This window comes from Doryrhamphus excisus, linkage group LG23 (assembly GCF_037039965.1).
Source record: "Doryrhamphus excisus strain RoL-2023G ecotype Guam linkage group LG23, RoL_Dexc_Guam_v1.1, whole genome shotgun sequence".
Classification (NCBI taxonomy): domain Eukaryota; kingdom Metazoa; phylum Chordata; class Actinopteri; order Syngnathiformes; family Syngnathidae; genus Doryrhamphus; species Doryrhamphus excisus.
Genome location: NC_136379.1, coordinates 2066488 through 2083042, shown reverse-complemented (window position 1 = coordinate 2083042; position 16555 = coordinate 2066488). Strand labels below are relative to the sequence as shown.

General features: G+C 40.2%; 1 protein-coding gene across 6 annotated transcripts in view; it reads right to left on the bottom strand.

Moving 5' to 3' along the window:
• Positions 1-1344: 1344 nt before the first annotated feature.
• diaph2 (diaphanous-related formin 2) overlaps positions 1345-16555 on the bottom strand; it is a 388637-nt gene continuing 373426 nt past the window's right edge. For all 6 annotated transcript variants that reach the window (XM_078788633.1, XM_078788638.1, XM_078788637.1 and 3 more), the window contains one exon: positions 1345-4560. In XM_078788633.1, the coding sequence (XP_078644759.1) occupies positions 4496-4560 (65 nt within the window). In that variant the 3' untranslated portion in view covers positions 1345-4495. The remainder of the gene's footprint in view (positions 4561-16555) is intronic.

Genomic DNA, 16555 nt, shown 5'->3' with positions numbered 1-16555 from the left:
TAGTGAAAGAAGTATACTTCACAAGAAAAAAGCTGTAAAAAGTAATAATGTTCCCAGAAAAAGAAAAATCAAAGAGAAAAAAGTAGAAAGAATGTAATTTCTAAGAAACATGCAATTAAAAAATAACTTCTAGTTATAGTCTTCATATTGTCACAACAAATACGTAAGTAAGTAACTTCAAAAGAATATAGTGGGAATGTTGCAAAAAAGGAATATTCTAATGTAACAAGGGAGAACTGAGGATTTTACCAAAACAAAGTTATAAAGTCAAAAGAAAAAGGAACAATGTCAAGGTAAAATTAAAAAAAGCATTCATAAGAAAATTATTGAATGAATGAAAATGTCATTCAAAAAGTAAACCAAATAAATAGGGATGTTAAATGATTACAATTTTTAATCAGCATTATCATGGCTTTCAAATTAATTAATCATGATTAATCACCACTGTCTAAAACATGCCATTTGTTACTATATTTCATTGAAAGAAAGAAAATGACAGGGCAGGATTATATATATTTGGCTGTATATATGTGTCTGAAAATTGATTTACCTATTTTTAAAAAGGTTTCTTTAATAGCTACATTTTTTAATCCAATGTGTGATTCAGCAATGAGAAGTTGCGTCATTTAAGTAGAATTCACATGTTTTGAGTGAATTGTTTGGGATTTCTGAGCCTATTAAGTAAGCTTGACAATTCAGCAAATTCAAAAAGTATTAAACGTTACACAGTGAGTGATGACAATATCCACTTACAGCTAGGAGACTATGAATGAATATGATGTTATGCTTGTAATTTTTATTTGTTAGGCTATTTTTTTTGTTTCAATATTTTGACGATGACTGCTAATGTTTCCATTTTTTTGGCTGTTGTTGTTTTTTTATTTATTTATTTTTGTTGTTAAATTGTACTTTTAGAATTTTGTTTAGAATTCAGTAGAATTCGGGTGTACCCCGCCTCTCGTCCGAAAACAGCTGGGATAGGCTCCAGCACCCCCCCCCCCCCCCTTCCCCCAGACCCTCGTGAGAATAAGCGGTAGAAAATGAATGTTCTTCTTTGCCAGTGATTGGCTGGCGACCAGTCCAGGGTGTACCCCGCCTCTCGCCCCCAAAGACAGCTGGGATAGGCTCCAGCAAATTGATTGGATGGCTGTTTTTCTTTGGATTTCTGACTCCAAAAATACATGCATAATAAAGACATGAATAAAGACGTTCAGCGTGTTTTTGAATGCATGTCACGTCTGCCTAGCGACAATGAGATAGTGTTGAATGAAAAGTGATGATGTTCCTACTAAAGTGGTATGAGAGTGCACGGAAGAGAACGTAATAACACGTAAACATCAAGTGTGACTTTCAGGAATCAGTTTATAAAAGAAAGTGGTTATTATTTAGTATCATATTCCATTACATATTCTGTGGAAGGAGAGGGCGCATTGTCCTGTTTTCCTTCCCATCATGTTGTCAGGGATACAAAGGTAGCATGATGTTTTTCAAGACCAATCAACATAGAAGGTTGGCAGCAGCTGAGCACAACATGGCCACCAAACAAAGTCCTGTTTGGTCGGCAGTGACAACTCAAAAAAAGAGGCAGCTGGGGGACTATTTGCCCAACTTTAGCACATTTGAAGAAGACCTTAGTGGCAATGTTGAATTCAGAAAAACACATCTCGAGCAAATCTTTTCTCTTGTGAGGTAAAGTGACTGCAAACCACACCGCTAAGCCCCCCCCCCCCCCTTTCCTCTCTTTTAATTAAAGTGCTTGCCACCCATCGTCTTTTTTTTTTTTTTTAATGGCACCTTTTTTAACACCTTTTGGAGGTTTCACACTGCTGTCTTTGAATCTAAAAGATGGTGGTCCTTGAACACAACACACATGACTAATGAGACAATTTTTGCTATCTTCAATAAGAAAACACAAGATGCTAAAACACAATTTGGGAAGGGAATACAAACACGTTTTAGGGAGGATGAGCTATGGTTTGAATGCTGTTTATATCACATATGGTCATTTCTACGTGATGCACTCAAATGCAGCAGTAATAACCACAGTTATATATTTTTTTAGAGCATAAGAAATACCACCTAACTCCCCTTTGTCCTGACATAAACATCCCTCACGCCACAATGAACCTTATTCATCTAATTCCATCGCACAATGGATCAAATACAAAACAAGCCCTAACAATGTATATACACTATTTGTCGAACCCAAAGAGAGTCATGCTCCCTTTTTAAAATATCAACACAAGCTTTAAAAATAATTTTTTTTTTTTTTTTTTACTTTTTTTTTTGTTAAATATGGTCTCATATTTGTTAAATTAAAAGTTGGCACATTCGGAAAAACAACTGATCAAATACAACTGAAAAAGTCCAGTCAAATTAACCCAAAATAATAAGTATGTGACACCGTACATTTGCAGTGCGGACTAAAAAAAACAAAAAAAACATTAAAAAAAGGAAAAATATGCAAACCCTATTAGGGCCACACGGAAAAGACAAAAGTCATAGAATTCCAACTTTAAAATTGTAACTACTGGAGTCATTTTACAGGAAAATATCACAGAGTTACAAGAAAAAAGTTTTATTTTTTGTAAAAATTTTAGGAGAGAAATTTTGAGAGTAATAATTTGTTATGTAATCTTAGGAGACACAAACAAACTTGAAAAGAAATCTTATCAGAAAAAGAAGCATTTTTTTACATTATTATTATTATTATTTATTTTTTTTAGAACACATTGAGTAAAAGAAAAACAAAGCCAAAGTGGCAATATTATTAAATTTAACTTGTCACTTTTCAGGAAAAAAAATTGGGCAAAATAAAATTCATTTTGTTTTTACAAAAAAAAATCCTCTAATTTTGCTGGAATGCATTTACAATATTAGGAACATAATGCATCATGTTTAATATACATTTGCAACAATATTCTTAAAAATTAAAATTAAAATTAGTAAAATTAGCACTGTGTTGCTGAAACATTTTTTTCGCAGAATAACAATGTTATTGTTATAGATCTACAACTTTTTTTTTGGTAATCACTTTTCATTGTGGCCCTAATAGTTATAAGAGTGAGAATCTTCAATCGTAGTGGGTGCAGTTGTTGTCAATTACCTCCAAGCATCATGGCTCCACCTTCAGCTCAAATGATTGCATTTTTAGTCAGGAAAAAAGACAGAAAGACATTATTCTGATGGATTATCCTATGGAATCCCATTTGTGTTGTGAGCTGGTGGTTGGAGGCTGACTGGCTAAGACAAGAAGCATCTTGACTCTGGCCGTGGACTCATTGCTTGTTGTTTGCAGCATCTGCTTACAGTTGAGGGCAGCGAGCCGGCGGTTGGATAGACCGGGGCACCCGAGGCATGAATATATGAATATGCGGCCGAGGCTCCGTTCCCTAAAACTGTGGTCACCAAGTCTGCGTTCTATTATTTTAAACACCAACAAGCACGAGGCGCATTCTGTTTGTTGAATGTTTAAAACTTCATTAGTTGGGAGATGCTACTGCGACGGGCATCCCACCAGGGAGCCCGGGCTCTAATTTTCTCATTTCTCAGTTGCTTTATTTTCTTTTTTAAACTCTTGCCTTGTTTTCAAATTGATGCATAAAATATGCCCTGTGGCTCACCATCGCCGAAGAACATGATGCATTTTGTTCCATGATATAAAGACGCTTACAGGCTGTAGCGGAGGAATCTTAATTATCAGCTATAGTTATAATGTACTTGGTCTTGATCTAGGTGCATAAAGAACAAAATGCATCCCGAGTAAATAATAAAATTGATCTTGTCAACAGGGCGGTACATTAAAATAATGCGTGAATAAAATAAAATGTCAAAAATAGAAGTGTGTAAAAATAAAATGCATCCTGTCGAAATGGAGGTGTGTAAAAAAATAAAATGTATCATGTCAAAAATATGAGGTGTGTAAAAAACAAAATGCATCCTGTCGAAATGGAGGTGTGTAAAAAAATAAAATGCATCATGTCGGAAAATGGAGGTGTGTGATGAATAAAATCAATCCTGACAGGTACGTAAAAATAAAAAGCGTCCCAACTAAACGGCGGTGTTTACAAACAAACTACATCCTGTCAAAATGGAGGTGTGGGAAGAAATAAAAAGCATATTGTAAAAAATGGAGGTATGTAAAAATAAAATACATCCTGTCAAAACGGAGGTGCGTGATAAATGAAAACCATGCTGTCGAAAATGGAGGTGTGAGAGTCACATGCTCTGAAGTATTAGCGCTTATGTTTGTATAGCTCCATCTTCCGGGTTTTTTTGCGTGTCAACATGAATCCTGCTGTGTGGTGGACTAGTATTTGTCATAAGCAGCATAGCACCTTTATGGCAGCCTTTTTTTTGCTTCCATTGAATGACCTAAAGGTGGACAATATTGCGACTCCGTGTGTAAGGCATGGTGCACTTGCTGCGTTCATGTGTTTGCATGAGTGTGGGACACAGTGACAGGATGTCGTCCTCCGGTTCCTCTTTGGCCACATCATCGAGCTTGGTGGTTGGTGTTGTGGCGAGAGCGGGATCGTTCCAGAACTGCTCGGCGGTTATCTGATGACAAGAAGACGAACAGGCACAATCAGGAGAGCGGAGAAGCTTGCATTAAACATACACAGAGACATGCAGTAAGTGCACACATGCAGATGCGTGCAAAGCTTTTTACAGGCGGGTTGTAAATAAACAGGACGCTTCCAGGAAGAGACTGAATGTTTAGCTGATTACGACCAAGGCCGCGAGTCATCAGAGTGCTACAGCATCATCTCCTCCTTTGCATGCCGACACAATGAAACAGCACTCATGTTGTCAAGGAGACGCCAGCATGCGCCGATGAGGCAAATTAGAAGGTGGTCAGTGGAACTGAATCGCCAGTTAGTTGTCTTTTCTGCCTCCGCATCAGGCACGAAAACAGAATTTTGTCAGATTTACTGTTTGTGTAAAAAAGTCGACTTACAGCTTTGAATTTTTTGTAAAAAAAAAAACAAAACACTTGAATAGTATAGCAACATATATTTACTATCTACTACATTATTGATATCGTCTTCGTAGTTGTCAACACAAGTGAGTACAAAGATAATGTGTCTTTGCCAACAGTCAACACAGTAGTCGGGGTTACACGAGTGCTGCCAGGACTGAGGAAGCTGCAGTTCATTGAGGGGAAGTTGAATTCCAACATGTACTGCACAGTTCTTGAAAGTTTTACACGGGATTCAATGTTGTTTGATTCATTATGGCGCCACTTCACATCTTACTGTCAGACTTGGACAATTCCCACGCATGGTCGTTGGCCAGCATGGTGACAGAGTCGGCAAGCATTGCCTGCTGTGTTCTCCAAGCACTGCCGCGTCCCACAAGCGCCATCCCCTCGCCAAACGCACATGGCTGCATACGAGCAGGAAGTTCCTGGAGATGACTTCCTGCTATTCTCCAAGCGTGGCTTGCCAGGCATGCATCCATCCACAAACGTTGAATGGCACTCCCTCCATCTATCATGTCAGGTAATGAGCAGACAGTGATGCTTCCTGTTTGTTTTCCCTTCTTCCAACATGCAGATGGTGCACAGGAGGAGAGAAGGAAGACGGATCATGGATTTGAACGTGTGCAAACAACATCGCCGCTCATCAATGCTCACACGTTGCTGTTATGTCTACAGGTGCCCAATGAGCTTCGGCAAAACCAAAACAGATGGGGGTACACGAGCTAATAGAAAGGTAGATTTTTAAGATAGCCATAAGTTGCCTAACTATAAGTATCTGCTGTTTTACTGCAAAAACACGAGTCAACAATCTTCTCGTGACGATCTATCCACAAAGAAATGCTAGTTCCTCTATCAATGTTATCATGTTGAGCAGCAATATTTCCTCTTTGAAGTCTTCCTTGTTGTGTTGTGTTGTATGTTGTCGTATTGAAGCCCACCACCACACATAATAGTGTTAACTAGCTGGGAATCATGCATTTTTATAATAAAATGAATGAAAGAATAATAGAATCCTAACCACCGAATTGAGTTAATTGCATAATCGCCAGCTCTTCTTCACATAATTGACAAAATAACAAAATATTCTGCAAGTGTTTACTCAGCACAGCAGTGGACAAATTCAATTCACCACTTGTGCACACACTTTTTTTATTTTTATATTCAAAGCAGCGAGTAAATATTGATAGTTAGCTTAAGGCAAGCGTGGTACTGGCGGTGCGTTTAGAGGCACGGTTTGTTGGTCCACTCACACTGAGCATGTGATCACATAAACATGTACTGCAGCATCTTTGCAGCTAATTTGTTTTTTTAATGCATAGTTCCTTGTAATGTAAAACATGCACTTAATTTCCTCATGGATCACGCCAGAGAATGATAGTTGCTGATGTGGGAAATCGGTTCCATAATGCATTTTCCGTGCCGTTTGCATTCAAACTGACAATAAAGTGGACGATTTGTGTGGCTATTCAATGGAAGTCATGAGTGGAGGTACTGGCTATCATTGGTTTGCAAGACCTTTCCAAGAAGTGACGCAAACCTCAGAGAGGGTGTCTGAATTTGACTGTTCCATCTTCTGTTGTAGCCTCTCCTCAATGAGACGCCTCAAGTACAAGGTTACATATGAACAAAAAGTGCAAGTATGTTCCTATGTTGCGTTTAATAGTGATTGACACGGTTTCCAAAAATGTTTCTACTTTTCATACTCATTTCAAAACATTTCAGCGAAACCACATGGGTAATGCATAATAAAGTACAGTAAAGTCTCGTTATATCGATATTCTCGGGAGTCGGAAAAAATACCGATATAACCGGACTATCCATATATCCGATCCTGCGCCAAACTGCATTAAAAGTGGGCAATAATGCACTCGACATTGTTCTATTGTTGGCCAGCTATGTGGGGCGGGTTGAGCATGACCTGTGAACCAGGAAGTGAGGGAATCGGTGTGTGTGCTGCGCTCTGGTGGTGGAAGTGTGAAAAATAAAGTTGACTGGAAGCAGCCGTTCGCCGTGTTCTTTTTTGGTATTGAAATCCTTAAGCAAAGATTGATTTAAGCTGCTTTTGTATCGATATAAGCAGACCAAATTGGCTGGCGGGAGATGAAAAGGGCATCGTAGTAACCGGATTATCATAATAACCGGGTATCGTACTAACAGAACTAATTATATCATAAAAGACTAGAAATTTGCCGAGAAATGAAAATAGTATCGTAATAAGTAGTAATTCGTTATAACCGATATCGATATAACAAGACTTTACTGTATAAAGATAAGTTAACCACCGCATAATAAACCAAAATATAATTAAAATAAAGCACGCTGAAAATCTCTGACGGGTGATAATTTATATCCAATTAGCATAAATGTTGTAAAGTTATTTACTTCAACCAGTGTGACGTAGAAGCAGGTGATAATTGGAGAGAATTAAGCCAGTATTCAAAAATGTAGCAACATTTTATGCATGCAGAGATAAATAATTAAGTTGCTGAGTGCATGAGACACTTGTGAGGCTTCAAATGGAGCTACTCCCATCCAGTTAAGAGTTAATAAAATACTACACCAGAAGGTTGCCTACAGCCACAGTTGTTAATGCCAATGTTTTTTAATCTGTGGCTCATTAGAGACCCTTGCAGTGATTTCTTTTGTAGATCACTCACCCGGCGATTATAGTAGACTAACCAGGTTAATGGAATAGAGGTCTCCGCTTACGACTGCCACCCAGATCACTCATGGGAGGCGGGGACCCGAGCAGCACAAATGATTTTTTTTTCGAGTGTGGCTGGGATCGTCTTTAAATAGGATTGAGGAAGACCCAGGACACATTGGAGAGACGATGTCTCTCAGCTGGCCTGGGCATGCCTCTGGATCTGCTGGGAGGAGCGTGACAAAGTAGGGAAGTCTGGGCTCCCTTGCTTAGGCTGCTGCTCCCGCAATCTGACCTTGAATGAGCGTAAAAAGATGGATGGATTGATTGAATAGATGCATTAACCGAACTGAACTGTCATCTCAGGATTAGTTCACGTCCCATGGTTTGAAATCCAACTTTTGTTTTGTTCTGTTGACATTTCCACTGTAGATCCCACTATAGATTTAAATAATGCTTTGGTAGACAGACACACAATTTCCCCACATTGCGTTGCTTGCACACGAGCACATCCTTTGTGTGTACCGTATATCTTGATGATCTCTGCCACCTGGGAAGAGGCCCGGAATAAGACAAGGGTAATGGAATGAGGAGAGGATGCCAAGATTACTAAACAGCCAAGGTAAAGGCCTCAAGCCGCCATTGTCAACCCTCCCAGGTCCCCTTTGGAGAGCCTCCGCTGAGACGTCATTTCATGTTTTGCTGGACCATCAAGCCCCCCCCCCCCCCCCCCCCCCCGCCCTCCGGCCCACATCACGTTGACTTCTTTGTTCCTGTCATCTATGGCTAATTGCACAGCGTTACATCATGATAACACGCTTTTATCTGCTGGAGAAAAGATGGCAGTCGTCCATCTTACAACATGGAGTACCTAGTGAGATTACCACTCTGTAGCCGGTGTCAGAAGGAAGACTTTGGGGATAGCATAACGCTGCAGTGCTTGAATATCATCATTCTTTAAGGCTGTTCGCAAATAGTTCATGGAAATTATGCATGCCATAATATTTTCACCATAATAAAACTATGAGGATGTGTTTACTACCTGTATGCTAGCCTTGCAATGCAATATGACGGCCTACTCTAAATATTTGTTTTTAAAAATCCAATCAAAACATAAATGAGACAGCAGACTTCAAGGACAGGAACGTAATTGTACTAGTTTGTCAGAAACAAATGTATTAGGGTCATGATTTCCCCGTCACTTCCTTCCTATTTGTGACTGGCTGTCTTTTTCCCTCTTCTGCACTTCCTGCTCTGATGAGGTGAAACATCATAAATTTGATTACATCTCAGCCCTGACATGTTGCTGCCTCACCCTGCTGTCAAAAGGGAGAGCATCTCTAGCAACAGCAACAGCCGTAACCTTCTATCGCCTCTTTTCATCTCCCCTCCCTCGCACCTTTACACCCCCACCACCTCCGACAGCTCCAGAGTAATGGAACTCCCTGCACGGAGACAAGATATGGCGTATAAATGGGATGCAGGGAGAGAGTAGCTATTTCTTCTCGGTGAAAGTTATGGCCCGGGTATCGCGAAACTACAGTTGCGGCAAACACAGCTCCTCGTTCAACGGTAAGAGTAATCACTCCCAACAAGCATCGGGGGATGGAAAATAGCTCAACTGGAGAAAAAGAAGGTGTGGAGGGAAGAGTAAATGTGAATCTTTCTGCCCTAAATGATTGAAAGGGTCAGATACAAAGAAATTCATGGTTGTAGACTACCACAATGTATCTTCTGTCAATCCAGTATGTAATTTGGTAAATATAATATATAAAAAAACATACACCAAAATATAAGTACACAAAAACACAGGGATGTTAACGTGTTAGTAACAAATGAACAAAAATTCCCTTTAACGCCACTATTTTCTTATTAACGTTTGACCTTCAGCCCATACGGTAGTTTGAAAAAAACAATTAATGTTGAGCATAATGACGTTTCAAAAACGATTCAGTAAAAATAATAATACACATTTAAAAAAGGCATGCACATCTACACAAAACGTGGACAGTTTTGTTTATTATAATATTTAAAGCACTTATATATTTAATTTCTTTCTTTGCTGAGAATTCATGAGGTTATAGTACTTCCTGGCAGTGAGGCATTCAAGGTCCTTTTCAACACTCACAACAGCGACCAGTGATTCCAAGCTCAATACAAGGTGACCATACAGGGATGCGGTTTTTGCGAGCTCCCTTGTCCATCCTAACCTGTCAAATTTCCCTACAGTAGAGTCTCCTTTTCAGAGTAAAGTCATAAAATAAACATTTACATAGGAGCAAGCGCTTGCCATTCTATACAGGGCTGAAAAGTCGGGAGAAAATTACCTTCAGAGCATGCTCTCTTCAATAGAACACACGGGGTTGCAAGCACATGTCGTTCTGTGGAGCCTGCCAGAGAAATAGGCTGCATTTATGCACATTATGTCTGGCCAGTTGCAATAAAAGGAAGGGAAAATTTGCCCCGATGCCATTTTTTGAGTGGCAGTTCACAGCCTAGTTTTTGATAAAGGCAGCCTGGAACTTAAATGGAATCCAAGGGAGGGAAGTAGCGTGGAGCAGGGAGGGAGGAATAATGGCCGCATTCACTATTTGGGTCAGTTGGCGGCATTGCCAGGCGTGCACATGGCGGTACCCACTGAGATAGAGTGGTGATAGAGACATGAAGAGATTAACCACATCCCCGTGCTGTCAAAAGTGATTGCATGTGTTATGGTCACCGTGCTCTCTGCTTATCACCCTTTATCTCGACACACTGTCAGCTAAACCCCGCTTGCCTCCTAATTCTCTACACAAACCGTCAGGCGTGCATGCCAAATCTCAAATACTGGGAGGTTTTGTGTCCACTTGCAGTTAAATTCTTCTTGTTAGGCTTTTGATTGCTTTCCGTGCCTGCCGGGGCTTTTAAAATCAGGGGTGGCCAGCTTTTTGGGAGTAAACACTGGGAGGCAATGTCAGTAACAAACAAGGGGGATTTAGCAGAGGGAAAAAAAAGCAACACAAAACACAGGGCGGCGAATGTGTGTACAAGTCGGACAGAGTGGGTGAATTTCACTATCTTGCCTCAGCATGTTTATATAGGCCTGTCTTACCTCTGTCATGCCACCATAACACATCACACACAGGATTGCAGCCCCCACACGCGCACATCTTCTGCCATTTGTGCACTCCCTCCATATTTAAGCAATAACCAAACTATAATCCACAAGCATGTTTTACAGTAATGATATTATTGTTCAACTTGAACACGGCCCCTGATAACTCTTATACTGTATACAGCAGGAATTAGCCTGTTGTGATGATAATACCGGAATTAAACTTTCAAAATCAATACAAATGCTAGTGACGCATTAAACGCATTCAAATCCCAGCCAATCCCAATCTCTTATCAAAATCACGTTTGCCAACTTGTGGCTGTTTTTATGGCTGAAAATTGCGATCCATTAGTGGAGAGTTGTGTCATCATCCCTTTTTGCCTCTACCACAAAAAAGAAATTCAAAAGACAGGCATTCGGGTTTATAAAAGCTTATAAATATGTCTTTGGTATTAGGTGAGTTAAGGCTATGTCCACATAGACATGGATATTATAACAATAATAATAATTTTTAATTCACACAAGAAGACACATGGATTACTAGCGCCATTCTTCCACAGTAACAACAGAAGTTGTCCCACCCGTTCCCAGTCCGATCAGGTTTTGACCCAAATCCCTATCATTGGTGGGAGGGTTGAAGCTGCTGTTTTAGAGAGCAAAACATGATGCCCATGATGGCACCTTTGTTTGTCAATGTGAAACAAAAGTAGCCGTTTGTTTCTTCTTAAACACACGGAGAGTATTTCAGTATGTTTAAAAGCAGCAATATAATGTTTGCCATTGCACACATGAATTTATACTTATCTAATGTGAAAATAACATAATTCTTACGCCATCTGTTGCCAAAGCCAAAAGCCAACCTACGTTTGCACGTGGATGACAAACTGAAACACATTCACAAATATGCGTTTAAAAAACATCCACATTCATGTGGGCATGGTCTAAGACAGGGGTGGGCAAACTACGGCCCGGGGGCCACATCCGGCCCGCCAAATGTTTGAATACGGCCCGCCCAATCTTTCCAAAGTATTTCATTTAAACTCAACATACAACCTGGCATCATGGCCTGAGCCAACCTTTTGATGGTTTTATCAATTTCGTTTTTTGACATGGTCTGTTGTTTACAAAGTGCTCCTGAAAAAAGGGACACAAGCACATAATAATAATAATAATTATTATTAGATTATAAGATTATTATAATTATTTTTAGAACTATTATGATTATTATAATTATTATAGGGCGGCACGGCGGTCTAGTGGTTAGCGCGTAGACCTCACAGCTAGGAGACCAGGGTTCGATTCCCACCCTCGGCCATCTCTGTGTGGAGTTTGCATGTTCTCCCCGTGCATGCGTGGGTTTTCTCCGGGTACTCCGGTTTCCTCCCATATTCCAAAAACATGCTAGGTTAATTGGCCACTCCAAATCGTCCATAGGTATGAATGTGAGTGTGAATGGTTGTTTGTCTATATGTGCCCTGTGATTGGCTGGCGACCAGTCCGGGGTGTACCCCGCCTCTAGCCCGAAGACAGCTGGGATAGGCTCCAGCACCCTCCGCGACCCTCGTGAGGAAAAAGCGGTAGAAAATGAATGAATGAATGAATAATTATTATATTAATGCAAATTATTATATTAATTATATATAATATTATTGTTATATTTGCATATTTTACATAATAATAATATAATAATAATTTAAATTTTATTGTAATTATTATAATATTTTATTAGTTTTAAAATATTTTAATATAAATATAAAATAATAAATAATAATAGCAGATTGCATGACAATTTTACAGATACAATAATACCAGGTGGACTGTTACGTGTAAAATATATAGTCTGCCCCCTCCCCGTAAATTTTGTCATATCAATGCGGCCCGCGAGTCAAAACGTTTGCCCACCCCTGGTCCAAGATGTTAATAAGGCTTGGGGGCCCCAACTTCAAACAGGTGCCCTGAGGTGACTGTATTTTTATAAGCGGCATTTGAACGGGTATGTGTCATGTCGCCACTGTGTCAATTACAGAAAATCCCAAATAAATTTAAAGGATGGTTAATCATGCAAACGTCTGACTTCTGCAAAAGAGACGAACGGGTGACTGCAAATCCAATCTCCTGCAGGGATGGAATAACCGATACGTACTTTTGTATCAGGGTACCACACTCTATATGGCAGAAGTAGCATGTAGATATATACAGTATGCATATAAATTGGACATTTTGCAAAATGTTGATTCATCTGCATAGTTTCATCACTATTCACTGAGTTGATACTGCAATGTCAATTCAGATAAGGACTTATAATTCCATACCACGCCAAACAAAACCTGAGCAGTACTCCTTGGTTGAAGGTGATTATATACAGTGTACAAATAATAACAAGGTGTGGATTTGTTGTTCGTAGAACAAGGAGAAATTAATTCCTGATTCTCTTTGAAGCTTCACTTGTTGGTACACATTGCTCATTTATCCAAAAAACAACAACAACAAAAAAATCTCCTTGAACTCTCTCCTTTTAACTTGGTGGAATCATCTAGAAATTTCTTTTGGCATTCCGGGAGATAGCAGAGGCACACACGGCCCAAACCAAGAGTTATACAAAAAACACTTCTGCAATCCATCACTATGGCCTGGGGCAAAATTCCCATTCATGGCAATTTTTTTTTGTTTTTTTTAAGAGGCTTCAAACGCAGTAGAAGCATGAAAGAAACAAATATCCTCAAGAGGAAATCCCCACTCACCTTCTGTTTGACTTTACTTTTCTACTGTGAAGTATTTACCATCGACTCACGGGTGTGGTTTCTGTACGAGGGGCTGGACTAGTGTCCAGAATGTTCTGACATGAAGGCTTCTTTGTAACACTTTCACAGATTCTGTTGTAGATTCTGTGTTTTGAGTGACCACGAGGCATGCAGGAGGAGGCCTGGGCAGCACAGATGGAGTGAGGCGCCAAAGCCTGGTTCTCTCTGACCTGAGCCAGGAAGAGAAAGTAATCCATCAGGCCAAGGCACACTGGTGCCTAGGGGGGCCCGTCACTGATCCTATAAGACTGATTGGGCCTCTGCGGGAGGCCAGACCCCCTGACTACATTGACATCAGTGTCTGGCTTGCTCCACTGGGGCTTGAACCGCACTGCGCTGAGCCAAAGCAGTGACCTGCTTCCGTTTGGATGCTGTGAGCGAGTTATTTAGATCACAGATAAGATAGCGAGCTGCGTGTTACAGGATCTTAGGAAAAACACACTCTCAACTTCACATATACGCTCTTCATATACTAATTTAAAATACGTTCTACACTGCATGGACCAGTGGTTCTCAATTTTCTGTCATGCCACCCAAAGGAACAGAAATGTTTTTATCATTGAAATACAGTTGAGAAGCTGATAATATCCATTTATTATCTGTATTGTACAGATTGAACTCAAAATTAAAACCAGGTTTACAGGTGCTACAAAATGGAGAGCTGTGAAGCATACAAGCGTACACAAGAGTCATGTTTAGTACGATCAATTTGTACATATTGGCAGGTCCGCAGTAACATTGAAAGTACTTCTTGCCTCTCACGGCCCCCCGGCAGTTCACAGTACCTCCCTGGGGAACCGCCCCATTGCTTGAGAAGCCCTAATAATGAAGCTGTGGAACTGTTGCAGTCCAACACAAGAGCTAATACACTAATAATGTTTTATTTTATTATTACCACAAATGCCACAATATTGTTACAGTCCAAATAACATGTATCTTAAATACTGTTTTCTTGTTTTTAGATATAGAACTATGTGCTTTTCATTGCAAAAGTGATGATTTTATTATTGTTGTATTAAAAATTATTATATCAACACAAAAATGAATGTTCTGCAGTAGTTTACCACCATTATTTTGGAATAATTGGCAAGAAATCCTTCCTGGAGGCGAGAATATCATCGTTATCCAGTGGAAAAAAAAACATGAATGTCCATTTAAGAGAAAGAATAGTTTTCTTTTTGTCACTGATGTCAAATCCAAATCATATACAGTCAAAACCAGTTCACATAAATTGTGTGTGTTAACTTTTTTTTTCATCACTATCTGAAATTAAATCAGACTAAACCTTTTAGTATTATCAAATGAATGACAAAACACTGACAAAGTGACCGTTATTATCTTTGTAGAATTTTCGATAACGCTCATTTAATAGTAGACCTCATAATGTGACGTTTCGGAAGCTAATACGGTGTAAAATGACTAATAAAAACAAAATGACTTTAAACATAAGTGGATGCCATCAGTGGGAGGCGGGCCAATGATGCAGCTCAGGCAAGCTGCGTGATTGACAGGCGGAGGCGTAGACAGAGCGCAACTTAGACGAATGAAAGCCAAGATATAGTTTGACAGACAGATGGGTGCCTAAATGGCTGGTTTGGCACGGTGATAAGGTAAATGGGCTGATGGATCACCAAGCAAATGCGGGAGGAGGAAGAAAGAAAATAAAATAACAAGAAAAAGAGAAGAAAACCGCAAAGCCTGCAGACAACAAACGATTGGAAGCCAGATACACAGATGGATTGTGATGATACACAGTGATGAGGGGTGAGATCGATCGATTGTTCCTTTTTTTTTTTCTCCCGTCTGTTTGGCCGAAGTGGAGATCTGCTATTGAGTTTGTGATGACGGCGGGGCTGCAGATGGTGAGATTGTGACACATCTCCATCTTTAGCCGAGTGTTCATGGCCTGTCCAAGAAATTCCAACCAACGCATGGGACTAACTGAACTTGAGAAAACGATGGCGTTTTAAGCCTCGTTTACACTCGTATGTCTCCTCGGTGTGTGGGGACAATAGTCGTAAATGTCTATCAAAGTGTGTCTTATTGTGAATTTCTGTTAATAAATGATCAATAAAGCCCAAAGCGATGTCTTCTAGTCAGCAATTCCCTCTCCCACACTGTCAGTGCCTCTTTTTTCCAATTTATTGCCTCCTTCCTGCTCTTTGTGCATTCTCTTATTGCAGACTATTATAGACTTATCTTTCTTTTTTGCATGAGCTACTTCTCTGGAGTTCAAAAAGGTCCCTTGCAAAAGGAATTGAGCTAGGAGTGATGCTGCATGGCGTCACACGGGGCACAGTGGGACAGAAAAATGCCTCAGAAATGCAGGAAGTGGTGGTGACAACGCATACCCATGCGGGAACAATGTGCGTCGCACGTAATATTGCCGCACACTAGATGTAAACAGTACTTGACAAGGTGTAAATAAGTTATGTGGTAGAATGGTCATTTTGCGCCAGTGTGCACCATTTTTGCCCATGGATTGGAGGTAGTGCACGGTGGACGAGCTGGGCCAGACAACAATGAGACCCGAGTTCAATTCCACCCTCGGCCATCTATGTGCGGAGTTTGCATGTTCTCCCCGTGCATGCGTGGGTTTTCTCCGGGTACTCCGGTTTCCTCCCACATTCCAAAAACATGCTAGGTTAATTGGCCACTCCAAATTGTCCATAGGTATGAATGTGAGTGTGAATGGTTGTTTGTCTCTATGTGCCCTGTGATTGGCTGGCGACCAGTCCAGCCAAAGACAGCTGGGATAGGCCCCAGCATGCCCGTGACCCTTGTGAGGGTAAGAGGTAGAAAATGCATGGATGAAAAAGCATCTCTCAGGATTCACAGGCAATTTCTGAGAGATTTTTATGAATGTAAATAAGAATGTGACCCTGTTATTGATCCTGCTACTTGCTCACTGTATTTAAATGCAAACATGGCAGGTTTCCTTGCTTGCAAAACAAAACTGACGCCCTGACAATCTAGTGGCGCCTCATTACCGCACGTCAAAAAAGGAAGTCAGGGTTATACGTGAAGTTTAC